Below are 27,156 nucleotides of genomic sequence, written 5' to 3'. Positions count from 1 at the left end.
ATTGAGAACACGCTGTCAATTTTTTGCTGGCGGGAATTTGTCCAGCAAAAGTCTGATGGTGCGTACACACGGTCGCATTTTCCGACCAAAAGCTCACAAATCGGTCTTTTGCTGGCCGAATTTCCGAGTGTACGCAGCATTGGATGCTTTCCTTGTTCTCACCTGTAATGAGTAAACATTTATATTTTATTTTTCAATTCCCCATCCTGAAAAATATGGATACATAGTAAATATTTACATTAAATTGTAAATTATTATACAAATAGTCCTCTGACTACACTCAAAGAAAGAGACAGATGGACAGAATGGGTCCCATTCACACAAAGATGCACGATGTCAGGTGTTGCGCTTTTTTTTTTGTTGCCCATCGTCGCGCCACACGCATATGGCGCCCCATTTATTCCAATGGGCTGTCCAGCGTGTGACAAATGCGCCAAAGTCGCTCGTGCACCTTTTAGAGCGTCGATCTTTGCACTGGTTTTTAACTGCGGTTTTTTTCCGCGCTAAAAAAAACGCACATCTGCTTGCTGTGTTTGGGTTGCAATGAATGGCGCCACAAGCGTGAAACGCATGTTTGCGCATTCACGAAAATCTATAGATTGTGAACACAGCCCCTGGCGTACACCTGTCACTGAATGACACCAAGGGGCGTATTTATAAAGCAGTGAACCGAACATTCAACCTATTTTTACTGCAGGTAAATAAATACTCCCGGTGATTGTGTTTAACCACTTGACCACTGGGCACTTAAACCCCCTTCCTAACCAGACCAATTTTCAGCTTTCGGTGCTCTCACACTTTGAATGACAATTACTCAGTCATGCAATACTGTACCCATATGAAATGTTTGTCCGTTTTTTTCACAGAAATAGAGCTTTCTTTTGGTGATATTTAATCACCGCTGGGTATTTTTTTTTTTGCGCTATAAATCAAAAAAGACTGAAAATTTGGTAAAAAAATAAATAAAAATTCTTTGTTTCTGTTAAAATTTATTGCAGAGTATTGGCAAGTATTGGCAGAGTATTGGCAGAGTATTGGCGAGTATTGGCGAGTATTGGCAAGTATTGGCAGAGTATTGGCAGAGTATTAACGAGTATTGACAGAGTATTGGCAGAGTATTGGCAGAGTATTGGCGAGTATTGGCGAGTATTGGCAGAGTATTGGCAGAGTATTGGCAGAGTATTGGCGAGTCTTGGCAGAGTATTGGTGAGTATTGGTGAGTATTGGCGAGTATTGGCAGAGTATTGGCAGAGTATTGGTAGAGTATTAGCAGAGTATTGGCGAGTATTGGTGAGTATTGGCAGAGTATTGCAGAATATTGCAGTGTTGCAGAGTATTGGCAGAGTATTGCAGTGTTGTCGAGCATTGGCAGAGTATTGCAGTGTTGCAGAGTATTGGCAGAGTATTGCAGAATATTGCAGTGTTGCAGAGTATTGGCAGAGTATTGGCAGAGTATTGCAGAGTATTGCACAGTGTTGCAGAGTAATGGCAGAGTATTGCACAGTGTTGCAGAGTAATGGCAGAGTATTGCACAGTGTTGCAGAGTATTGCAGAGTATTGCACAGTGTTGCAGAGTATTGCAGAGTATTACACAGTGTTGCAGAGTATTGCACAGTGTTGAAGAGTATTGCAGAGTATTGCACAGTATGGGGAGAGTATTGGCACTGAGCAGCGTTGTGGGCACTACACATCCAGCCCACAGCGCTGCTGCCATCTCTGCCATCTTTGGCTATGGCACAGTCGGCAAGTGGTTAAGGACCAGGCCTATTTTTCAGACTTGGTGCTTACAAGTTAAAATCTTTTTTTTTTGCTAGAAAATTACTTAGAACCACCAAACATTATATATATATATTTTTAGACACCCTAGAGCAGTGATGGAGAACGTTGGCTCCCCAGATGTTTTGGAACTACGTTTCCCATGATGCTCCACTACACTGCAGAGTAAAAGAGCATCATGGGAAATGTAGTTCCAAAACATCTGGGGTGCCAAGGTTCACCATCACTGCCCTAGAGAATAAAATGGCATTTATTGCAATATTTTATGTCAGACCATATTTGCGCAGCGGTCTTACAAGCTCAATTTTTGGGGGGGAAAAACACCTTTTTATTATAAAAAATAAGACAAGGGTAAAGTTAGCCCAATTTTTTTTCTTATATTGTGAAAGATAACGTTACAACGAGTATATTGATACCTAACACGTCACACTTCAAAATTTCGCCCATGCACAAAATGGCGACAAACGTTGAAACTTAAAAATCTCCATAGGAGATGTTTAAAAATTTCTATAGGTTACCAATTTTGAGTTACAGGGGAGGTCTAGTGCTAAAATTATTGCTCTCGCTCACATGTGTGGTTCGAACACCGTTTTCATATGTGAATGCGACTCTTGTATACGTTCACTTCTGCTTCCGAGCTCAGCTTGGTAAAGACTTTTATCCCTTTTTTAACCACTTCAGCCCCCGGAAAATTTTACCCCCTTCCTGACCAGAGCACTTTTTGCGGTTCGGCACTGCGTCGCTTTAACTGACAGCTGCGCGGTCGTGCGATGTGACTCCCAAACAAAATTGACTTGCTTTTTCCCCCCCCCCCACAAATAGAGCTTTCTTTTGGTGGTATTTGATCGCCTCTGCGGTTTTTATTTTTTGCGATATAAACAAAAAAACTGCGAAAATTTTTAAATACAATATTTTGTACTTCTTGCTATAATAACTATCCCAATTTAAAAAAAATAATAATATTTTTTTCTCAGTTTAGGCCGATATGTATTCTTCTACATATAAAAAAAATCGCAATAAGCGTATATTGATTGGTTTGCGCAAAAGTTATAGTGTCTAAAAAATAGGGGATAGACTTATAGCATTTTTTTTATATAATTTTTTTTTTTTTTTACTGGTAATGGCGACGATCTGTGATAGGGACTGCGATATTATAGCGGATACATCGGACAATTTTGACACATTTTTGGGACCATTGCCATTAATACAGCGATCAGTGCAATAAAAATGCATTGATTACTGTATAAATGTCACTGGCAGGGAAGGGTTTAACGCTAGGGGGCGTTCAAGGGGTTAAGTGTGTTCCCTAATGTGTGTTGTGTGTTCTAACTGAAGGAGGGAGGGGGCTGACTAGGGTAGGGTTGCCACCTTTTCCTCAAGCCAAACCCGAACATTTTAGCAGCCTGGGAAACCTTTGGGTGCCCCCAATGAGAGTGGTGATTCGGTGCGCATAGTGTGCCACAGCAGTGGGTGTGGCCAAATTGCTCTTGCTGACATCATCGGCCTGCCCCCCAGTGATGTCGAACCTGCCCCCAGACAGCCGCCTATAACTCCTCGATGGCAACAGATTTGTGTGTGACTATCCTGGTTTCTTGGGGTGCCACAGCCTAGTCTGAATAATTTGTCTGGGTTTCAGTCCGCCTGAAACCCGAACACACGATTCAAAACCTGGACTGTCCGGGTGAATCCTGGACAGGTGGCAACCCTAGACTAGGGGAGACGACAGATCGCTGTTCATACGCTGTATGAACAGACGATCTGTCACTTCTCCCCTCAGAGAACCGGGAGCTCTGTGTTTACACACAGAGTTCCTGGTTCTCGCCGTGTTAGGAGGGATCGCGGTCTCGATGACCGCCGGGCACTTGCATCGGCTCCAGGGGAGAGCAGCGGGTACGTGCGCACCCCTAATACTCACCTCTGGAGCCGACGTAACATGGCGACGATTTGCCTGCCCGTGCCATTCTGCCGCAGTGTAACTGCGGTGGCTGGTCAGCTAGCGGGTTAAATATGGGCGCCACATTGACCCTACGCCAATCCAGTGGTACCATTCCAGTCATTAACGAGTCCCTGTCCACTGACATCTGCCGATATTCGATCTGGCCCACCAAATCCAGAAGGATGCTGTTCCTATTTTCCATCCGTCTGGTGGATCGGATAGGATGGGATCGGATGAAAACGCACAGGTGATCCAATTTCATCCCATCTCCCCATAGAGGAGGTCAGTGAGCGGAGACGGACCTGTCATCTGCCTGCTCAGCGGAGATCAGCAGAGCGACCCCGCCGAGCAAGCGTTGGTGGGCCTAAACGCTTGTAAACGCACCTAAGCACTAGGCACATTTAGCTCTCAACCGTTAATTCAATTTCAGTGGCCCGAATAAATTATTATTCTGGATAACAAAACAAATTAACGCCCAAGTACTTGATGTGCCTAAAGCCGATCCGAATATCGTACAACAGATTGTATGACTTTTTTCGCTTAATAGTCGCAAGTAGAAATTGAATAGGTAACTGAAGTCACAAAAAATTCTCTTACGACAGAAAAAAAATTGGAAGCGATATCATGTGTTGTAATGTGTTTGTATTGCATGTGATGTCAGGCTGTTGGCGGTAAATCTGACTGTCTGTACGCTCCATCGGACAAATGCGGATTTTCCACGGACAAATGTTGGATGGCAGGTTTTCACATTTTCTGCTGAAAAATGTGTGTTTGTTGGATTTTCTGAGCGTGTGTCAGACAAAAGTCCAAAGTACAAACGCGCATGCTCGGAAGCAAGGACAAGCCGGAAGCGGTCGGTCTTGTAAACTAGCGTTCTTAATGGAGAATTAACATTCGTGACGCGGCAAATTATGAAATCTAGAAATGCAGAGCACAATTCTCTTCTTCTTTAATGGGATAATAATGAAGCTGCTTTGCTGGTGATACTGATGGAGTTATTGAAAACTAATTTTCAAAGTTTTTTTTTTTCTAGTGATATAAAGAATAATATTATTATTTTTTTTTTTTTTTTTTGGTCAAGTTACCACAACACCATTATCCCGTAGTTTTTAAGATCAAAGATACAACTATGTTGGGGTCCCTTGTTAAAGCGGTTCTTCACCCTAAAGGGGAAGTTCCGCTAGTATTATCCCTCCCCCCCTCCGGTGCCACAATCGGCACCTTTCGGGGGGGAGGGGGGTGCAGTTACCTGGATAATCCAGGTAACTGCACCCACTTCCGGACAGACCGCCGCATGGCTCCGCCCACCGCCGCATGGCTCCGCCCCCCCCCCCCCCCGTTGTGTTCTGGGAAGCACACAGTTCCCAGAGACACAGCGGGGAACCAGCGCAGCGCGACTCGCGCATGCGCAGTAGAGAACCGGGCAGTGAAGCCCTCATGCTTCACTTCCCGATTCCCTGACAGAGGATGGCGGCGGTGCCTGCAGCGAGACGAGCGATCGCTCGTCATCTGCCGCCGACATCGCTGGAACCTGGGACAGGTAAGTGTGATATTATTAAAAGTCAGCAGCTGCAATATTAGTAGCTGCTGGCTTTTAATATTTTTTTTTTAGGTGCAGCTCCTCTTTAATTTTACATTGTATTTTTTTAAATGTAACTGCCAACTCCCAAACTGTCATTTGAAGTAAAATACACAGCCAAGTATTATTCTCCACAATTGTTTTTATTGTGCATCAAAAAAATAAAACAAATAAAATTAGACATGCTATCTGCCAATAGAACTTAACCAAAAAGTGCGTTCTATGCATCCAAAAATATAGAAAATATACCAAATCAAATCATTATTATTCAACCAAAAAAAAAATGTGGAAGACCAATAATAAATAACACGTTATCTCCTCCGATTCCGCAACATGACTGGTTGACGAGCGGCAGTTCAGAAACGAACTGAAAAGTACGTAATGAAAAGCGCAAATCAACACTCGCCAAACTTCTACTAACACGAAATTAGCAGGAGGAGCCCAAAGGGTGGCGCTAAAGAGCTGAAAAGCCACGTAGTACATCACTACGTTCGTGTTTGTTGGCCAACAATTATGTGGCCGTGTGTGTGTGCAAGACAAGTTTGGGCCAACGCCCTTCGGACAAAATAACACGGTTTTGTTAGAGGAAAGTCTGATCGTGTGTACGAGGCACATCAGTTTAAATTTGAGCACCAAAAATAATGTAGTTCTTTGCCTTAAAAAAACACAGAAAATATGTCTGTGAGTAGAGCTTGTTCCGGTGTTCTGCCATATAGCGTCCGGCCATCGGATACTGTCAAGCACTGCACCTGCGTAGTACGGAGCAGAAGGAGATTTGGAAAATCTCCGAGGATGAACGGTGCCTGCGCCGTGAGTCGAGGTGCTAGTCCCACCATCCAAGTGGATATAGGGCTGCAGATATTAGAGGGCCGCTCGCCACGCTTCGCTCGCCACGCTTCGGGCACGACCTCGCTGCACTCGGCTCTTTTTATTCTAACTCTATGTCCACTTGGATGGTGGGGCTAGAACCTGGACTCACGGCGCAGGCGCCGTTTATCTTGGGCTATGTTCAGAATCTGTGTGTGCTGTGTACTACGCATGCGCAGTACACAGCAGACACTATCTGATGGAGGACACTATGTGATAGGACACCGGCATTTAAAGTATTGTCATCCAGAAGACGTTTAGAAACCTCATGTGCTTCAAAGGGTTAAAACCAGCTCAGAGCTGCAGCAACTTGGTATGGGGGTTTTTTTTTTTCCACCTGACTTCTGACTATTCGGTAAAAGTGATCCCAGCGACTGAGGAGCAGCCCGGTTACTGTAGTTGATCATCTGACACATGATTGGAATTTTGGTCGGAAAAGGCTCTGGTGGTTTTCCCGATGGAATTCCGACGGGATTTCGCTCAAGCTGTCTTACCTACACACGGTCACACCAAATTCCGACCACCAAGAATGCGGTGACGTACAACACATACAACACGTACGACGGGACTAGAAAAGGGAAGTTCAATACCCAGTAGCCAATAACTTCCTTCTCGTAGTTGAATCTGAGCATGCGTTAGTTTGTGAGGAATTGCATACACACGATCGGAATTTTTTCCTTCAGGAAAATTGAGAACATGCTGTCAAATTTTTGCTGGCGGGAATTCGGCCAGCTAAATCCCGATGGAGCATACTTACAGTCGCATTTTCCGATGAAAAGCTCTCATCTGTCTTTTGCTGGCCGAAATTCCGATCGTGTGTACGCAGCATAATACACTCTCAATAAGATAACCTGTCACTTGCCAATGCTATCACATAGGGGGTAGACATGTGCGATTAGTTTCATACGAATGGAAAATTCGTACACCCGGAAGCATCCAAAATACGAATTGCTATGCTTCCGAATTTTGTACGAAATACAAAATTTTGTTTACAAATTTCGGATCCAAATTCCATTACAACGGAAACGAGACTGGTGATTTGTTGACCAATCAGAGGTTTTCTTCTGCTGCTGAGTGATTGTTGGGAAAATGACCTTTTTTAATATGGGAGTGGGAGACTGGTACTGGTAGTCAATGGGAGATTCAGAATCAGACAAAATAAGAACGTTCGTTAATTACGATTATTCGTTATGATGAAGTTAAAAAACCCAGGAAGTCAGCACAGCACAGGGATGGTGGGAGCCCCTCATAATGAGCACAGTACAGGGATGGTGGGAGCCCCTCATAATGAGCACAGTACAGGGATGGTGGGAGCCCCTCATAGTGAGCACAGCACAGGGATGGTGGGAGCCCCTCAATAATGAGCACAGCACAGGGATGTGGGAGCCCCTCATAATGAGCACAGTACAGGGATGGTGGGAGCCCCTCATAATGAGCACAGTACAGGGATGTGGGAGCCCCTCATAATGAGCACAGCACAGGGATGGTGGGAGCCCCTCATAATGAGCACAGTACAGGGATGGTGGGAGCCCATTATAATGAGCACAGTACAGGGATGGTGGGAGCCCCTCATAATGAGCACAGCACAGGGATGGTGGGAGCCCCTCATAATGAGCACAGTACAGGGATGGTGGGAGCCCCTCATAATGAGCACAGTACAGGGATGGTGGGAGCCCCTCATAATGGGCACAGTACAGGGATGTGGGAGCTTTGTGATTCTAGGGCCATCGTACATTGTTAGCCATAAGGCTGCATTCACACCTGAGCATTTCGAGCTTGTAAAACGGTCATCTCAAAAGTTCCATAACACCCAACAAGCAACATCCCATTCATTTCAATGGCCCCTGTTCACATCTGAGCGTTCTGTCGCCTGTAGAAAAATGCCTGAAGCTCAAAAAAGTACACAAGCTTCTTTTTAGGCAAATTACAGGCGGTTTTCTGCATTTTACATTGGTAACCTTTTTGACCTGTACAAAATCGTGGTAAAACCGCACGACTTTCCGCCTGAAAACGTTACGCTCAGGGGTGAATGCAGCCTAAATTGATAACTTGGGATGCACCGATACCGAGTATTTTCATGGGTACTCATATTCGTGCAAATGCTCTCGATACCCGAAACCGATACATAGCGCAAAAATGGATAGGCGCAAATCGCACTTCAAAAGAATAGCATGCCAATTGAACAGCAATGCAGCGGTGATTCCTGTCCAAAACGCATGTGGTTTCCCGCACTGCTCCTGTGTGAACCCAGGCCGAAATCACTATGACAAGCCTGGCTTCACACAGGAGCGGTGGGGGAAATTGCATGAGATTCGGACAGGAATCACCGTCGCCTTCCTGTTCAAATTGCGTGCGATTCTTTGCAGTGTGATTTGCACCCATTAATTTTGTATGGACGCAAATCGCACCGCAAAGTATTGGTACTCAGTATCGGCGAGTACTTGACCGAAAGTATCGGTACTCGTGTCACCTAGAGACAATTTTGGGTATTTTTTCTTCTTTTTTTTTTTTTTAATTTCCAAGTTATGGAAAATTTTAAGGAATGATATGTTTGGTGTCTATTTACTTGACATAACCTCGTGTTTTATAGTTTACTAAAACAATGGATATTATATCGTGTTTGTGTGCACTAAGATACATTTTAGTGTATTTTTTACTGATATATGTTTGATAAACGTAAATGTAAAAAATTATAACTGACGCTGTTTTATTCTATAGAGCCTCTGCTTTCATATGTATTTGTATGGGGAGGGGGGGTTGTAAGTAGTTTTCCTGCAAAAAAAAAAAGTGCAGATTTTAACATGTGTGCATAAAAAATTTAAAAATTGCTCTGGAGGCAAAGCGGTTAATTCCGGGAGACGTCACCTCCTATAAACTCCCAATAATTCCAGCTCTGGTTATCAGTGCCGGCTACATACAAAGTTTTAGGATGGCCATGTATGGGCTGAGAATGATTCATGATATAAATATGCTTTTACAATTTATATACGAAGCATAAAAAGCAGATCCTGAGAGACATACTTTGCAAGAGATCTGACATTTTATTCATGTTCATCCAAGACAAACAAACTTAATCACCAACGTTGGGTATAAATAGCTAAAAAAAATAAAAAAAATAAAAAAAAGATCTAATTAAATCTTCCTCTAAAATAAATATAAACATTACCTACAGATATAAATAAAAGCCACATACCACTACCCACTATACACTATCAGACCCCTTTCTCACTGGGGCGTTTTTCAGGCGTTTTTCAGGCGCTTTAGCGTTAAAAAAAAGCACCTGTAAAGCGCTTGAAAGAAGCCTCATCTGCAATCCCAATGTGAAAGCCCAAGTGCTTTAAGAGCCCTTTCACAATGTCAGCGCCCAAAAAACGCTCGTAAAGCGCTGCTTAAACTAGCAGCGCTTTACCAGCGTTTTTCGAGCGTTATTGGGGCGCTTTTAACCCCTGCTAGTGGCCAAATAAAGGGTTAAAAGCGCCCACAAAACGCTGCTGCCAATAGCGCTTTTCAGGCGTTTTACAGGCGCTTCCCATTGATTTCAATAGTAAGGGGCGCTTTAGGAGCGTTGTATTCACCGCTCCAAAAGCGCTGCAAAGAAGCTGCTTGCAGGACTTTTTTTGATGCCCTGCCAGCGCAGAGCCTCAGTGGGAAAGCACTCAGGCTTTTACATTGGGATTGCAGTTGCAGCTTCTTTCAAGCGCTTTACAGGCGCTTTTTTAACGCTAAAGCGCCTGAAAAACGCCCCGAAAAACGCCCCAGTGTAAAAGGGGTCTCAGAGTGTCTCAGAGTGTCTTTGCAAGAGTGGCCCTTCCCTATTCTATGAGGAATCTTTGCATCACTAGAGGGGGATGTATCTTTAAATACACAACCGCTTATATGCTCCAAGGGGAGAGGAATAAGAACAATCAAACCTGGGAATATGAAACATAATCCCCAAATCTTTATCGTTAAAATCCAAAAAGGGAGACTAGTCTCTGGTTTTACACCACAAACAGGATCTTTTGAAGTGTTCCGAGACTTCAGATTGATTGATAACTTCCAATCCCAGAGTTGGAAGAGATGGTGAGAGAGATGAAATGGATTGGTTTCTGAGATCTCGGAAAGTGAAAATATGACCCTTGAATCAGAAAACAATATATAAACAATCCGAACACTATTCAGTTATCCCAAAAGATTCAAAGCGATTGAGAAAATAATTCTATAGATAAAGTTATCTTACGCCAAAGAAGGTTCCATAGTATGTCTCTCCCCTTCCTATGCCGGACCACAAATGAAGACCAAAACCGGCATGTTTATATAACCCTCTCCACCTTCCTGTTTGTGAGCCACTTTGGTGCCAGAAGGGAGGTGAGGACACTTTGTGGACGCCAAATAGCGAGCTGGGGTCGCGCCGGAAATGACGTCTGCAATGGAAGGAATATGGGGGGGAGAGAGGATTTGAACTGGGAGGGGGGAAAGGGGGGGCAAAGATTCCTGCTCGGAGGGGGGATTTGTAATGCATTTATTTATTTGTATTACATTTATATTTGGGGGGTAAGCATGCAGATTAGTGCTCATTGGAGGGGGATTTTTGCTGACACATGCTGACGAGTGCTCTTACATTTTGGGGTGAGGCGCAGTTTGGCATGCTCTCCCTGGACTCTATATGACCTCGTCCCAGCACTGCATGGGACTATTTAATACAACTTTATGTAATCTTAATGAATAAATAACTGAATTAAATAATGATATCTTGGATATGTTCACATGGGCATTAGAAATCAAAGTAAATGTAAACCCTCACCTTGTAAAACAACCCATACAGTTTAGAATAGAAATGAAAGGTGTTTGTGCGTATGTATATATATATATATATATATATATATATATATATATATATATATATATATATATATATATATATATAGTATGTCACAAAAGTGAGTACACCCCTCACATTTTTGTAAATATTTTCTTCTATCTTTTCATGTGACAACACTGAAGAAATGACACTTGTCTACAATGTAAAGTAGTGAGTGTACAGCTGAGTTGAGTAGACCCCTAAGTGAGAATTTCCAAATTGGACCCAAAGTGTCAATATTTTGAATGGCCACCATTATTTTCCAGCACTGCCTTAACCCTCTTGGGCATGGAATTCACCAGAGCTTCACAGGTTGCCACTGGAGTCCTCTTCCCCTCCTCCATGATGACATCACAGAGCTGGTGGATGTTGGAGACCTTGCGCTCCTCCACCTTCCGTTTGAAGATGTCCCACAGATGCTCAATAAGGTTTAGGTCTGGAGACATGCTTGGCCAGTCCATCACCTTTACCCTCAGCTTCTTTAGCAAGGCAGTGGTCGTCTTGGAGGTGTGTTTGGGGTGGTTATCATGTTGGAATACTGCCCTGCGGCCTAGTCTCCGAAGGGAGGGCATCATGCTCTGCTTTGATACGCCACAGTACATGTTGGCATTAATGGTTCCCTCAATGATTAGTTTGTTCTGTTCTGTTCTGTTCTGTTCTGAGTGGCACCTGTCCCGTTAAACCACTGTATGACCTTGGTCACTGTGCTGCAGCTCAGTTTCAGGGTCTTGGCAATTTTCTTATACCCTAGGGCCTAGGCCATCTTTATGTAGAGCAAAAAAAATAAAAAATTCAGATCCTCAGAGAGTTCTTTGCCATGAGGTGCCATGTTGAACTTCCAGTGACCAGTATGAGAGAGTGAGAGTGATAACATCAAATTTAACACACCTGCTCCCCCCATTCACACCTGAGACCTTGGAACACTAACGTGTCACATGACACCGGGGAGGGAAAATGGCTAATTGGGCCCAATTTGGACATTTTCACTTAGGAGCGTACTCACTTTCGTTGCCAGCAGGTTTAGACATTAATGGCTGTGTGTTGAGTTATTTTGAGGGAACAGCAAATTGACACTGTTATACAAGCTGTACACTCACTACTTTACATTGTAGACAAGTGTCATTTCTTCAGTGTTGTCACATGAAAAGATAGAAGAAAATATTTACAAAAAATGTGAGGGGTGTACTCACTTTTGTGAGACACTGTAATATAATATATGTAAATACCCTTTTTTTCCTTTTTTTTTTATAAGCGATCACATACCCACTGTTAGGGGGCGCTAGTGATAAAGTGCTATAAACATAATAGTAAACAACTTTAACATGCGTGAAAAGAATAAATGTTCAACTTAATATACATTTTCAAAGTGCAGCGTGCTCAGTATATTGTGAATACAGTAGAACAATAGGAACGTTCTTTCAAAAGTCTGTTAATTCTTCGGTGATACGCGGCAGTGGAACGCACACGCGGCCCACGAGCGCAGGCCGGGCGGCTAATGGTTCCTGCCTAGTGACTTATGCAGTTATCCTCAGTGCAAGGGCACTTTTGAATTCAAGCAGGCACTTTGTAACTTGTTTTTATTAAAAAAAAGTTTACGCTATGGTGCCTTCTTTATCTTTTTAATGGGATACCAGGGGCGGACTGACAACTCATGGCAATAGGAGATTATGGGGCCCCCGGGCAATAGATTATGGGACCACACAGTATACACACACATACAGTATACACACACAGACACATGCTGTCCCTGGTTTTATTGAGGCTGGCAACCCTGATGGGGACCCCTAGAGGCATGGGGCCCTCGAGCAGTGCCCGAGTGCCCCAATGGTCAGTCCGCCCCTGTGGGATACCATGGTGGAGAGGAGGTTATATACCTAAAGGTTTCCTGATACATCGCCATTGATATCCAACAAGCAAGTCCAAAGACGCACAAGCAAAGCTCGCCTGACCTTCTTTTTAATTAAAGAGGTCATATTGTTCTGGTGAGTAGAAAAATCTTAATCAGACACATCGGGTGTAATTTGCAGAGCCTCATGGCGATGATGTTATGATTTGGCAATTTATCACTGAAGAATGAATGGACTTTTGAAAGACTGATCCTATTATTCTACGATATTCACAATATACTGAGCACGCTGCACTTTGAAAATGTATAAGTTGAACATTTATTTTTTTCACGCATGTTAAGTCGTTTACTATTATGTTTATAGCACTTTATCACTAGCTAAAGAAAAAAGGGGAAGGGGGCAAAAAATGGGCAGTGGGACTTTATATGAAACAAATTACTTAGGGTAAATTAATTCAATCAATATAATATATTAAATTACTAATTTATTGGAAACACATCAAGAGGTAGTACAGTGGGTATATTAATAATAATAAAATATATAATATACAAAATTAAATAATATAATTATCGCATAACATAATAAAATTCATGATACAATTATGTTATTAAACATGGTAAAGTAGACAGTAAACCGACAGTACATTCCAAAGTGTGTATACAGTAATAACCAATAAAATTAATTAGTGATTGAAGTAGATCAAACCCATAGTAGAATCATGGCCACTGGGGCATGGCATCCATTGGTAAAGATCTCGACGCGTTTCGTGGATTGTCTCCACTCATCAGGAGCAGCTGTATATTGGAAACACCTGTGATAGATCATATATTATAGTAATAATCAATGATAATTGATTATACACATAGACAAAAGGGGGAGCATAACAATAACTTTATCACTAGCGCCCCCTACCATTGTTTACAATTACTCAAGTCAGCATGTCTATACTTTGAGGGGAGCAGCTCCAATTAATAATTTATTTGCACATTTAGTCTTTAGCGCGAGGTTTTCATTCATTATTCACATACTGAATGTTCTCAATTACAGAGAGGTGATGATGGAGTAAAAGCAGCACACTAGTCTTCCCAGTGAATGGCCGGGTGGCGGATGGGGGTGGCTAGACTTGTCAGGACAAGTCAAGTCATTGAAGGAGAGCTGATACAGACACAGCACAGCTAGAGAACTGACCATGGTGTTTTCCCCTGCTTAGTGTGGTCGGTTTTGGATAGAAAAACAGAGAGGCTGGCAGGAACACCAGGGATTTCACACAAAGGAAGCAATACAAAGAGAACAGCAGACTTTCACTAACAAGTACATGGTACAGCAGGCACATATCAGGAATTTGAAATGTTGGGCTTAGCCCTTGTACACACGGTCGGAGATTCCGACAACCAAATCCGTCGGATTTTGTCTGACGGATTTTGTCCGACGGATTTTGTCCGAAACTGTTGTATACAAACGATCAGACGAAGTTGTCGGAAAATCCGACGTGATGACGTTATTTCGTTACGACGGGACTACGTTCAGGCTAGTAGTCAATAGCTTTGGTGTAGGAATTTGATCTGAGCATGCGTGGCACTTTGTCCGATCGGAATTCTCTACACATGATCGGAGTATGTCCGATCGGAGCATTTTGTTGGAAAATATTTCCGGCAAGTTGGAAAATTTGGTCCGACGGATATTCAGACGGAAACAGTCCGATGCAGACCACACACAGTCGGAATGTCCGACAAAACCCTCCGATCGTGTGTACAAGGGCTTACATATTCTTTAAAGTTTGGACATGCACATTTGGAAAGTGTTACAAGATATTAGGAAACTTTTCTTGAAGCTTTTAATTCTGAGTTCCTGCCAGTTGCTGAAGGGGTTGAGTTTATCTCTTTCAATGCCAAACACAACACTTTTTAGAAAGCAACAATTTTGCATTGAGATCATTTTCAGGGGTTGTTTTAGGCTGTTCTCCGGCTGGTTCATGGGAATTGTTTTTATTGTTCTTTGAAAATCCAATTATCTATCTTCTCTTTTTCCTTGTAAAGTGAACCGTGGAATTAATGTACAATCAGAAAAATTCTTCCGAACATAAATTCAGACACTACAAAGGTTTTACACTTGTCAAGCACCCCTCTCATGTTTGACAGGTGGTTGCTAAAAGTTTGCAATGCCATATTAGGGCATTTATTGCAAGCTGGGCTTCTGCAAACCCTCCCGAGCATTGCAAGCAATGCAAACATCACATAAATGTCAACTGTTTTAGACTAGATATGTTGGCACACGGCTGGGGACCATGAAGTAGCTTGAGTAAAAGTAAAGGTAGACTGGAACAGTCTACACTCTACAGGTTTGCGGCTGGGGACCAAGAAGTAGCTTGAACTCAGGTAAAAACAGACTGGAACAGTCTACAGGTTCTCGTCTGGGGACCAAGAATTAGGTTGAGCGCAGGTGAAGGCAGACTGGAACGGTCTACAAGTTTGCGGCTGGGGACCGTTATTGGCTGTCAAGCAGGCATCGGGAGCTTTTGGTTAGGTGCCAGTAACTGTGCCGGGAGCACACGCATGCTCTCAGCACAGCTCTAGTGACTGCAATTCATGCAAATATGTGGCCTCTCGGCGCGAAGGACCAAGCGCCAAGAGGCAGCATATTTGAGTGTGGCCGGCGCCAAGGGGATAATTTGCTGAATAGAGATTCACAACTCAGCTCACGGCTGGGGACCATGAAGTAGCTTGAGCAAAGGTAAAGGTAGACTGGAACAGTCTACAGGTTTGAGGCTGGGGACCAAGAAGTAGCTTGAGCTCAGGTAAAAACAGACTGGAACAGTCTACAGGTTCGCGTCTGGGGACCAAGAATTAGGTTGAGCGCAGATGAAGGCAGACTGGAACGGTCTACAGGTTTGCGGCTGGGGACCGTGATTGGCTGTCAAGTAGGCATCAGGAGCTTTTGGTTAGGTGCCAGTAACTGTGCCAGGAGCACACGCACGCTCTCAGCACAGCTCTAGTGACTGCAATTCATGAAAATATGTGGCCGCATAAGAGTCAGCATATTTGCGCGTGGCCGGCGCCAAGGGAGTAATTTGCTGAATAGAGATTCACAACACCTTTAGTAAGTCAGCCTCTTTATTTTTCTCCTTATTTTAATGTGATTTCCAAGCTGTCTGTGTCCCTGTTGGGATATTCACTCTTTCTTTGGATTCTGATGACCTGGATCTTTGATACAGAAAGTAATGAGAAATCCATAAATGACTCCAGCTGAACCTTGAGCCAAACACTTATCTCATGGTTGCAATGCTGTAATTACATGCAAAATCCCTGTTAACCAATAAAAGCCTACAAAAAAAGGCATTCGGGACTCCTGGGAACTGTAGCTCTAACAGCCTCCTCCGCAGATCACTTTTCAGAGGGGTGGTGGAACCCCACAAAAAAAAAAAAAACGATTGTATTCTCCATAACATTGAGGCGCTCCACCGGTGGCCCTCCAGCTGTTGCGGAACTGCAAGTCCCATGAGGCATTGAAAGTCTGACAGTTACAAGCATGACTCCCCAAGGGAGAGACATGATGGGACTTGTACTTCCGCAACAGCTGGAGGGCCATAGGTTGAGCAAGCAGCTAACCCTTTAATTCAGTCACTAAATATACATCAGTAAGTAATTGAGACATGGTATGTAGGTCTTTCTTTTGTATATATTTGGAAATGACCAATGACACCGTCTTCTCCTCCTGCAGATCTTTATTAATAACGAGTGGCATCAATCAGTGAGTGGCAGAACATTTCCCGTGCACAACCCCACCACAGGGGAGAAGATCTGCGATGTGCAAGAAGCAGATAAGGTGAGAACCAAGTGCTGCTCTTTGGTATAATATTGGGAGACACCTCGATTATCATTAGTTGTGAGGTGTAAACATTTTTTACCACTTTAAATGAAAGTCTTTGGTAACCCACAGGAGCCTGTTCTGATAGTGTCTCTCTCAGGGCCGTCTTTAATATTGATTGGACCCTGGGCAAAAATTTTCTTAGGGCTCCCCTCCCCCCATGTATTTCGCTCTCCACCTTCTCTGAGACATATAATAAATAGCAGCTAGACTTAAAATCAGTTTACTGTATCAGATCAGGCAGCGATTGCGATTGGTTGCCAGAGGTTGCAGCATATCATTACTGCTTACTGACTGGTTGCTAGAGGTTACAGCACTCCTTAAGGCTCACTGATTAGTTAGTAGATGTTACAGCACATTTCTGCTTGTTAATTGGCTGCTAGAGATTGCTGTACAGTAATACTGCTCACTGGTTGCTATAGGTTACAGCACATCTTCTCCTCGCTGCAGGGGGGCATGATATACCTATGAATGCTGCCTTTATTTACATATCAATACAGTTGGCCTCAGCTATTTACATATGCATGTCACTGCTATTTACATATGAATGCCAGTATTTAAATGTAAACAGAGGTCTGCAGGTGAGTCATCTGTACACAACAATAGGGCAGAGCTGGGTAGCATTAGGAGCAGCACAGGACTAAAACTTCAAGGGACAAGGGAATGTAAACTGGGATAGTTGGAAAATATGAGGCAGCTGCTTTGGGCCCCACAACAATGACAGGGCCCAGGGCAGCTGCCCCTTTTGCCCTTCCTTAAAGACGGCCCTGGTCTCTCTAAGCCCCAATGTTGTCAGTCCGGTGATCCACTACTAATGCAGGTGCCGGCATCTGAAATGTTCATCCAGAAGTTGTGGTTACAATATGAAGACGCTGCACTCCCCGATGTGTAGTAGAAGTAAAAAGTGGCTTCAGGCTTCTCCCAGACCAAAGGCTGACGCGTTTCGACTGTGAGTGGGTTTCAAACCAACAGGAGGCATTTAAAACCCATCTCAACCTCAAAAGTTGTCAAGATCCACCTTAAAGTGGTTGTAAACCTCAAACATCAAATATGAAAAAAGCACAGTGGTGGCCCCACACTCCTAATCCATGCGCTTGGCCCCTAATCTACATGCAGGGTGCCAGAAGCATGGATAGGGTTTTTTTTTTTTTTTTTTTTTTAGAAGCACTAAATTAGAGCCTGAGGCTCTAACTGGCTTCTAAAAAAGGTGGGCTCGAGGTGCAGGGCACTGCGCCCCAAGCCCAGCCAGTTGTGTGACAATAGTGAATTAATATTCGCTATTGGCTTCCTAATTCTTCTCCCGGCCAATCAGAAAGCGCATCCTGATTGGCCGAGAGGAGAAGCAATCCTATTGGCTGCCTAGGAGGAGGAGGGAGGAGATGCATGGTGGAAGCCGCCACAATGTCGAGAAGGAGGAGACGCAGGGGAAGCCACTGCCCGGAGGAAGTGCTGCCCGTGACCTAGAGGGGAATAGTGCAATAGTGCAGGGCTGGTGACTAACCGATGGGGGGGGGGGGGGTTGCAGGTGACCCGACTGACTTGGGGGTAGGTTGGGTGGTGGTGCGGGTGGGGGGGGGGATTCCTCGACTTCAGCTGATTGGGGTGGCTGCCAGCCATCATGTGACAGCTTCTCATGGGTTCCTCCCAAACCTTAGCTTGTTACTACCTCTAAGCACTGCAGGGGACCAGGAAATCAACACTCATAGAAGTCTGTATCTCAGTTATGTGGAACATGGGGTTCCTTATCTACTGGTCAGGGGTCAGTGATCTAGGCAGGTGTAGGTGGTAGGCAGTAAAGATGTAGGATCCGCACACTGGTTGTTGCTCTTTAAAAAAATCTTTGTTTTATTGAAAAGCCACAGTGAGCAAACGCAGATTAAATCAGTTGACAAGTTTCAGCCCATAAGGCCTTAGTCATAACCAGGCAGTAAAGATACATGTGAGTACTGGAGGGGGGGTTCTGCTAGATAAATTGAGGTGATTGCTGAGGACTTAATGATGTTTGGTGATGTTCAACAGGCAGATGTGGACAAGGCGGTGGAAGCTGCAAAGATGGCTTTTCAGAAAGGTTCCCCATGGAGAAGACTGGATGCCAGTGGAAGGGGAAAACTGCTGCACAAGCTGGCAGACTTATTGGAGAGAAACCGAGTGATCCTAGCTGTAAGTCTGTCCATACATTATTAACCTTTTTTTTTTTACTCTCCATGTACTGTTATGTTATACTTCCTAAAGGTGGCGGGGGGTCGTTGGGGGATCAGAACTGGAGGAAAAATTTTAAGAAAAGGTAAAAAACACAGAAAAAAAAACATTTCAAGAGAGGGAGGGTTGGAAGGGAACAAAGAACATTTTGGGAGTGAAGGTTCGATTGAAAGAGTCACTGGGGGGAAACAGTGCAGCTATATACACTATGTTGTCAAAAGTATTGGTCAAACATTCCCCCAGACACACTCCTAAACCTCGTGGACAGCCTTCCCAGAAGAGTTGAAGCTGTTATAGCTGCAAAGGGTGGGCCAACTGAATACTGAACCCTACGGACTAAGACTGGGATGCCATTAAAGTTCATGTATGTGGAAAGGCAGGCGCCCCAATATTTCTGACAATATAGTGTATGTGTGTATATATTATATATATATATATATATATAGTCAAGGCATTCCTTGGTTCCACCCCCTACCCACCTCTGAGCACCATTTCTTGGTTCCACCCCCTACCCACCTCTGAGCACCATTTCTTGGTTCCACTCCCTACCCACCTCTGAGCACCATTCCTTGGTTCCACCTCCTACCCACCTCTGAGCACCATTCCGTGGTTCAACCCCCTACCCACCTCTCAGTAATGGATACAGAATCAAGTATCAATTTGTGGTGCTAAGTAATTTGTATGTGATTTGTTAATGATAGGAAGTAAAATAGATCCCCTGTATCCAGCAACAATGAAGCACCCCCAGCAACAATAGACTGTGAACAGCTAACAACAATAGACCTCTCCCTCAACTGTAGATGTCTCCCAGAAACGATTGTCTCCCAGTAGCATAAGAGTCCCCCGGCAATAATAGATCCCCCACCAGCGACAACTGTCCTCCCCAGCAACAACAGACTTTTCCCCTGTAAAAATAGATCCCCTCCAGCAACAAGAGATCCCCCAGCAGCCAACATCAATAGACCCTCCAGTACACCCCAGCACCCCTTGCTATTACATACATTCAGAGCTGGGGGTGCGTTCCCCCGAGTTCCTGCTGAAAAAAAGCCATGTATACAGTATATATGTGTGATTTCCAAACCTTTGTGCCATGGTCCAGTTCGGACTCCAGGTACTGTCAGGGAATCCCTGTTATCTCCATCCTAATGCATTCCTATTCAAGCTACACTATGATTGGCAGAGGATCCAGGAAGGCGTGGGCAAACTACAATACGGAGGTGCTGAAGCTTTGCTTTTCAGGAAGGCCCAGCATTGGTCGATACAGGAAGGCCCAGCATTGGTCGATACAGGAAGGCCAATGTAACTACCCTGTTTCCCAGAAAATAAGACCTAGCGTGATTGTCGGTGATGGCTGCAATATAAGCCCTAGTTAAAGTCCTTGTAGGTCTTATTTTCATGGTAAGGCTTTTTTTTGGGGAAACAGGGTAGGGCTTATCTGGGGGGTAGGGCTTATATTTCAGCCAACACCGACAATCATACTAGGTCTTATTTTGGGGGAAACAGGGTATGTGCACCTCTAGGCTCCTGCACCTCATACCTACAGTAGTTTGCCCTTATGACTACCACATTATTACCCAATTTAATTTAAAAAATAAACTTCCACACCAGAAAAACATTTATGCTAATTATCCTTTGCATAATACATGGATAAGGTCTGTTGCCAGAACAACAATAAATTTTTTTTGAAAGGACAAAGCTCTTTCTATTGTATGATGTCATAGAGAAGCCATGTTCCCGGAAGGCACATCTTCATCAGGCATAGTTTTTACATAATACATGTATCAGCCCTCCTTTTGATTTTGAAGGTAATTGTTCTGAAGCTTACATGGCTATAAAGCGATAGATATAGTGTCTTTGAATTGACAGTGCTGTCCACTCAACTAGGTGCTAAATGCAGGAAATGTCTTTCCCATGCAGTGAAAATGAAAAGCTAATGTCCTGAAAAGCTTAGTTTCCCATTTAAAAAAAAAAGTAATAAATGCACAAAATACTTGCAGGAAAAAAAAATGGTTATTTATTATTTTTTGCATAGGAGCCTGCGTAGACTTGCACCTGCCATTGGTGGATGGATGACAGGGGCAATGACAGGGGCAATGACAGGGGCAATGACAGGTCCCTGAAGATTCTTCCTTCAGCTCTCTGTCCATATGAAGGTACAGGCTTTCATTTGGAGAGCTGGAGGAATTGTCCATGGACTATGAGTGCTGTGATGACTGCAGTTGTGTTCCATTGAGAAATCTGTCTGCAGCGGTGGAAGATGGGACATGTAGTTCATTCTTTCACAGATCTCTGTGGATGAATAATGCTTCTGCGTGGGTGGAAAACAATCCCTGCAATCTGTCATGGGGAGGAGGGGGCTTGGGGTTTGATGTGGTGTTGGAAGGACAACAGCATGTAATGTAAAGTACAGTGAACTATATACTGTATGCATTATACTTCTCTATGCAGCAAGTGGCGCTGTAGTATTACAGTGTTATAGTGTGTATTCTATGATATGGCAGGATGTACCGTCTATCTAAGTTCAGTGCACTTGTTTGTGGTTAGTTCCTGTTCATGTCTCCATGCTGTAAAGAAATGCGTTGCTATTTCTCCATAAAAGCAAAGCTATTTCTGCAAACATGAAGCTTCCAGCGCATGATTTGAATACCCTGCTAACACATGGCACTATGTTTTATGTTACACCGAGAAACGGGTATAACATGTTGCGAAAGGTAGAGTTAGCCTTTAATCATGAAAGTGTCAATCAGCTGAATGAGAATCATCTAGAATAGGGGTCCAAACTTTCTAAATAAAGGGCTAGTTTACTGTCCTTCAGTCTTTAGTTCGGACTAAAGCCAGTGGGAGGAGAAAATGTCCTGGTGTCTAGTAGAAGTAAATGCCCCGTCGTTGTTGTCAGTGGTAGCAATAGTGCCCTATTATTGGTGTCAGTTGGAGGAATCGTGCCCCATCGTTGGTGTCAGCGGGAGGAATACTGACCCATCTTTGGTATCAGTGGGAGGAATAGTACCCATGGTTGGTGTCAGTGGGAGGAATAGTGGCCCATCGTTGGTATCAGTGGGAGCAATAGTGTCCATGGTGTCAGTGGGAGGAATAGTGCCCCATCATTGGTGTCAGTGGGAGGAATAGTGCCCCATCTTTGGTATCAGTGGGAGGAATAATGCTCCATCCTTGGTGTCAGTGGGAGGAATAGTGCCCCATCGTTGGTGTCAGTGGGAGGAATAGTGCCCCATCGTTGGTGTCAGTGAGAGGAATACTGACCCATCTTTGGTATCAGTGGGAGGAATAGTGCCCCATCGTTGGTGTCAGTGGGAGGAATAGTGCCCCATCGTTGGTGTCAGTGAGAGGAATAGTGCCCCATCATTGGTGTCAGTGTGAGGAATAGTGCCCCATCGTTGGTATCAGTGGGAGCAATAGTGCCCATGGTTGGTGTCAGTGGGAGGAATAGTGTCCCATAGTTGGTGTCAGTGGGAGGAATAGTTTATCATCATTGGTGTCAGCGGGAGGAATGGTTCCCCATTGTGGGTATCAGTTGGATGAATAGTGCCCCATTGTTGGTGTCTGTGGGAGGAATAGTTTTTCATCATTGGTGCCAGCAGGAGGAATAGTGCCCCATTGTTGGTATCAGTTGCACGAATAGTGCCCCATTGTTGGTGTCAGTGGGAGGAATAGTTTCTCATCATTGGTGTCAGCTGGACGAATAGTGCCCCATTGTTGGTGTCTGTGGGAGGAATAGTGCCCCATCTTTGGGGTCAGTGGGAGGAATAGTGTCACTTTGTTGCTATCAATATAAGAAATAGTGTCCCATCACTGGTGTCAGTGGGAGGAATAGTGCCCTTTTGATTGTGTCAGTGGGAGGAATTATACCCCATTGTTGGTGTCAGTGGGAGGAATAGTTACTCATCACTGGTGTCAGTGGGAGGAATAGTGCACCATTATTGGTGTCAGTGGAAGGAATAATGCAATATTGTTGGTGTCAGTGACAGGAAATATGTCCCATTGTTGGTGTCAGTGGAAGGAATAGTGCCCCAAGGGCCCGGTAAAGGCATGCATAGGGCCGCAGTTGGGAGAACACTGGTCTAGACCCTTATCTGTTATGACTGTACACAGTATACTGACAGCAAACCTATAGGTATACAGAACAGCTACAATGTAATGCATGATACTTGTATGTGCCTCCTGATTAATCATGTATGTCTCAGCAAGACACCTCTATTGTGTACAGGAGATTCCCACATTCACACTTTTTATTGGCAATAATAATATCCTCCAATTCTAACAAGTTGTGTAAAGCTGTCAGTGGTCACGGATCTAGCCAGACACGAGGGCAGATATTCTATGGATCACTAACATTAATGTTTTGTTTTTCTCAGACTCTGGAAACAATGGATACGGGGAAACCTTTTCTTCACGCGTTCCTCGTGGACCTGGAGGGCTGTATCCGAACATTGCGCTATTTTGCTGGCTGGGCTGACAAAATACAGGGGAAGACAATCCCGGTGGGTAAGTCACAGAATTCTTTCTTGCAAGAAATGAAATCATGTTCATGACAATTTAGGAGCAGTTCATGAAATCAAATGTACTTAAATTGATACTGAAGTCTCTGTTTTTTTTTCTTTAAAAATAACAAACATGTTATACTTACCTGCTCTGTGTAGCGGTTTTGCACAGAGCAGCCCCGATCCCCCTCTTCTCGGGTCCCTCCCTCCTGTCGAGTGCCCCCACAGCAAGCAGCTTGCTATGGGGGCACCGAAGCCGAGCTGCAGCTCCGTGTGCCCTTTCAGACACAGAGCCGTGCTTCGGCCCCGCCCCCTCTCTCTCCTGATTGGCTAACTGGCTTTGATCGTCTGCAGCAGTAGCCAATGCTGTGTCTCAGCCAATCAGGGGGGAGAGTCCGGGAAGGCGGAGGCACTCGTGCACATCGCTGGATCAAGATGGGGCTCAGGAAAGTGTTAGGGAGGCTGCTGCACACAGAAGGCTTTTTTATCTTAATGCATAGAATGCATTAAGATAAACCTTCTGCCTTTACAACCATGGTTGGTGTCAGTGGGAGGAATAGTACCCTATTGTTGGTGTTAGTGGGAGGAATAGTATCTCATCATTGGTGTCAGTGGGAGGAATAGTACCCCATTGTTGGTGTCAGTGGATTAATAGTTTCTCATCATTGGTGTCAGTGTGAGGAATAGTACCCTATTGTTGCTGTCAGTGGGAGGAATAGTATCTCATCATTGGTGTCAGCGGGAGGAATAGTACCCTATTGTTGGTGTCAGTGGGAGGAATAGTTTCTTATCATTGGTGTCAGCGGGAGGAATAGTACCCCAGTCCCCATCAACTATTTAATACCTTTAATGCTCTACTTCATCCACCCACCAACTTACTCAATGCCCAGGAGATTGCTAATCACTTCAAAAATAAGATTGAGACAATTCGTCTTGAGATCTCCTCCACTCTACAGATATCTCCCTCACTTTACACTCTTTGTCCTCCAAGCCCAAGCCCAAGCTCATCATTAACCGTTTGCACTGTGGGGCTGCCGATCCTCATGGCCAATGGTCGCGATGGCCGCCGGCCACAAGCGATCGCGGGCACGAGAAGCAGAACAGGAATCCCTGTTCTGTTCTGTGAGGAGTTACAGATCATGAGTTCCTAATAGCTAGGAATCACAATCTGTCATATGCTCTAGTCAGTCCCCTCCCCCTTACAGTTAGAACACACGAGGGAACACATTTAACCCCCTTGATCGCCCCTAGTGTTAACTCCTTCCCTTCCAGTGACATTTATACAGTAATCAGTGCATTTTTATAGCACCGATCGCAGTATAATTGTCAATCGACCCAAAAATGTGTCAAAAGCGCCAGCCGCAATATCGCAGTCTCGATAAAAATCACAGATCGCCGCCATTACTAGTAAAAAAATAAAAAATAACAATAAAAATGCCATAAATCTATCTCCTATTTTGTAGACGCTATAACTTTTGCACAAACCAATCAATATACGCTTTTTGCGATTTTTATTACCAAACATTTGTAGAAGAAAACATATCGGCCTAAACTGAGAAAAAAAAAATTTTTTTTTTAAATTGGGGATATTTATTATAGCAGAATGTACAAAATATTGTATTTTTTTTTTTTAATTGTCGCTATATTTTTGATAATAGCGCAAAAAAAATAAAAACCACAGAGATGATCAAATACCACCAAAAGAAAGGTCTATTTGTGGGGAAAAAAAGAACGTCAATTTTGTTTGAGTGCAATGTCGCACGACCGCGCAATTGTCAGTTAAAGCGACGCAGTGCCTAATCCCAAAAGGTACTCTGGTCAGGGAGGGGGTAAATTCTTTCCGGGGCTGAAGTGGTTAAAGTGGATATAAACCCTCCAGGGGCGGACTGACCATTGGGCCACTCGGGCACTGCCCGAGGGCCTTGAACCACTAGGGGGCCCCATCAGGTTTTCCAGCCTCAGTAAAACCAGGGACAGTATGTAAAACATGTGTGTTTTTTTTACATCTGTCTCTGAAATGTCCCTTACCGACATCCTTTTGGTATAAAAATCACAAGATTATAGCTGCCCCACCTCTCCAGTACCTTCTCAGCCAATAGAAACATGTCTGTGTATACTGTGCGTACATGTATGTGTATACTGTGGGATTATATAATGTATATGTATACTGTGTGGCCCCATAATCTCGGATTACCTGGGGGCCCCATAATCTCGGATTACCTGGGGGCCCCATAATCTCGGATTACCTGGGGGCCCCATAATCTCCTATTGCCCGGGGGCCCCATAATCTCCTATTGCCTGGGGGGGGCCCCATAATCTCCTATTGCTCAGGGGCTCCATGAGTTGTCAGACCACTCCTGAAACCCTCCCATATCCCCAGTGAAGTGAACAGCCTCAGATAATACACAGAGATTAAACAAATCTCCCTACATAAGTTTTACATGTATTTCTGCTGTCTTCAGCTTTCTATATTCTTTAGAATTCTTACATCAGGTTAGAATGTTCGCTTCCTCATTCAGCAGTAGCAGTGTAGACTTGGCTTACACTGGAAGACAGCTGATTGGAGGAAAGGCACACACCCCCACTTCATATTGGCAGAAGAAGGAAGATACTTGCAGAGCTGTGCTGTGACAAGACAAGCTCTCTGATCATCTCTTTCAGGAATCTTCAAACTATTCCCTCAACAACTGGAGGGCCATAGCTTGAAGACCCTTGATCTAGTTAATCAATTTATAGCAACCCTGCCCCCCCCCCCCCCTTCCCAATCCGACACAAATTTTCAGCTGCTCTTATCTCCCGTCTAGGAAAACTTGTCAGAAGTTCTCATGCTGATAACAGAAGAACCGAGCAGCATAAAAACACAAGACTTAGGGCTTTGGAGAGAGATAAGAAAACACAACAGATATATGTGCCCAGCTCAAATGTTATGAATTGGGTTTACATCCACTTTAATTTTGAAGAGGAATTTCACCCAAATCATGAAAATCTCAAAAAGGCGCCATTAATGTTGTAAAATGCCAATGTATAAATGGATATTTACTGTTAACGCAGGCTATGGTTTTCATGGATACTTTCATATTCCCAGGTCATATCCTGGCCGGCATGTGCAGTAGTTGTTTAAGGATTATCTATCCCTTTAATTTTTGGTATTCTTTACCATTCCCCATAATAGGCACCAGATGATTCCCCATAATAGGCGTGCCTGTACCCTCAGCCATGGAATCATATTGTTTATGAGATCGGAAATGTGTACAGTGCCTAGAAAAAGTATTCATACCCCTTGAAATTTTTTCACATTATGTCATGTTACAACCAAAAACGTAAATGTGTTTTATTGGGATTTTATGTGATAGACCAACACAAAGTGGATCGCCCTGTATTTGGCTCCATCCATCTTCCCATCAACTCTGAGCAGCTTCCCTGTCCCTGATGAAGAAAAGCATCCCCACAACATGATGCTGCCACCACCATGTTTCACGGTGGGGATGGTGTGTTCAGGGTGATGTGCAGTGTTAGTTTTCTGCCACACATAGCGTTTTGCTTTTAGGCCAAAAAGTTACATTTGGTCTCATCTGACCAGAGCACCTTCTTCCACATGTTTGCTGTGTCCCCCACATGGCTTCTCACAAACTGTAAACGGGACTTCTTATGGCTTTATTTCAACAATTGTTTACTTCTTGTCCCTCTTCCATAAAGGTCAGATTTGTGGAGAGCACTAATAGTTGTCCTGTGGACAGATTTTCCCACCTGAG

The 27,156-nt window shown here is 44.0% G+C and overlaps 1 protein-coding gene across 1 annotated transcript in view; it reads left to right on the top strand.

Annotated features, from left to right (window-relative positions):
• The window catches only part of LOC143959293 (retinaldehyde dehydrogenase 3-like), an 88,946-nt gene that overhangs the window by 11,064 nt on the left and 50,726 nt on the right, over positions 1–27,156 (top strand). Inside the window, exons 2-4 of the mRNA XM_077467971.1 lie at positions 16,563–16,667; positions 18,729–18,869; positions 23,279–23,408. Of these exons, the coding sequence (XP_077324097.1) occupies positions 16,563–16,667; positions 18,729–18,869; positions 23,279–23,408 (376 nt within the window). The remainder of the gene's footprint in view (positions 1–16,562; positions 16,668–18,728; positions 18,870–23,278; positions 23,409–27,156) is intronic.

The sequence above is a fragment of the Lithobates pipiens genome, unplaced genomic scaffold, assembly GCF_037356315.1.
Source record: "Lithobates pipiens isolate NorthernLeopardFrog02 unplaced genomic scaffold, aLitPip1_a1.2 Scaffold_7, whole genome shotgun sequence".
Lineage (NCBI taxonomy): Eukaryota > Metazoa > Chordata > Amphibia > Anura > Ranidae > Lithobates > Lithobates pipiens.
Note: the sequence above shows the minus strand (reverse complement) of the source record. Positions and strands in the feature narration are given on the sequence as shown.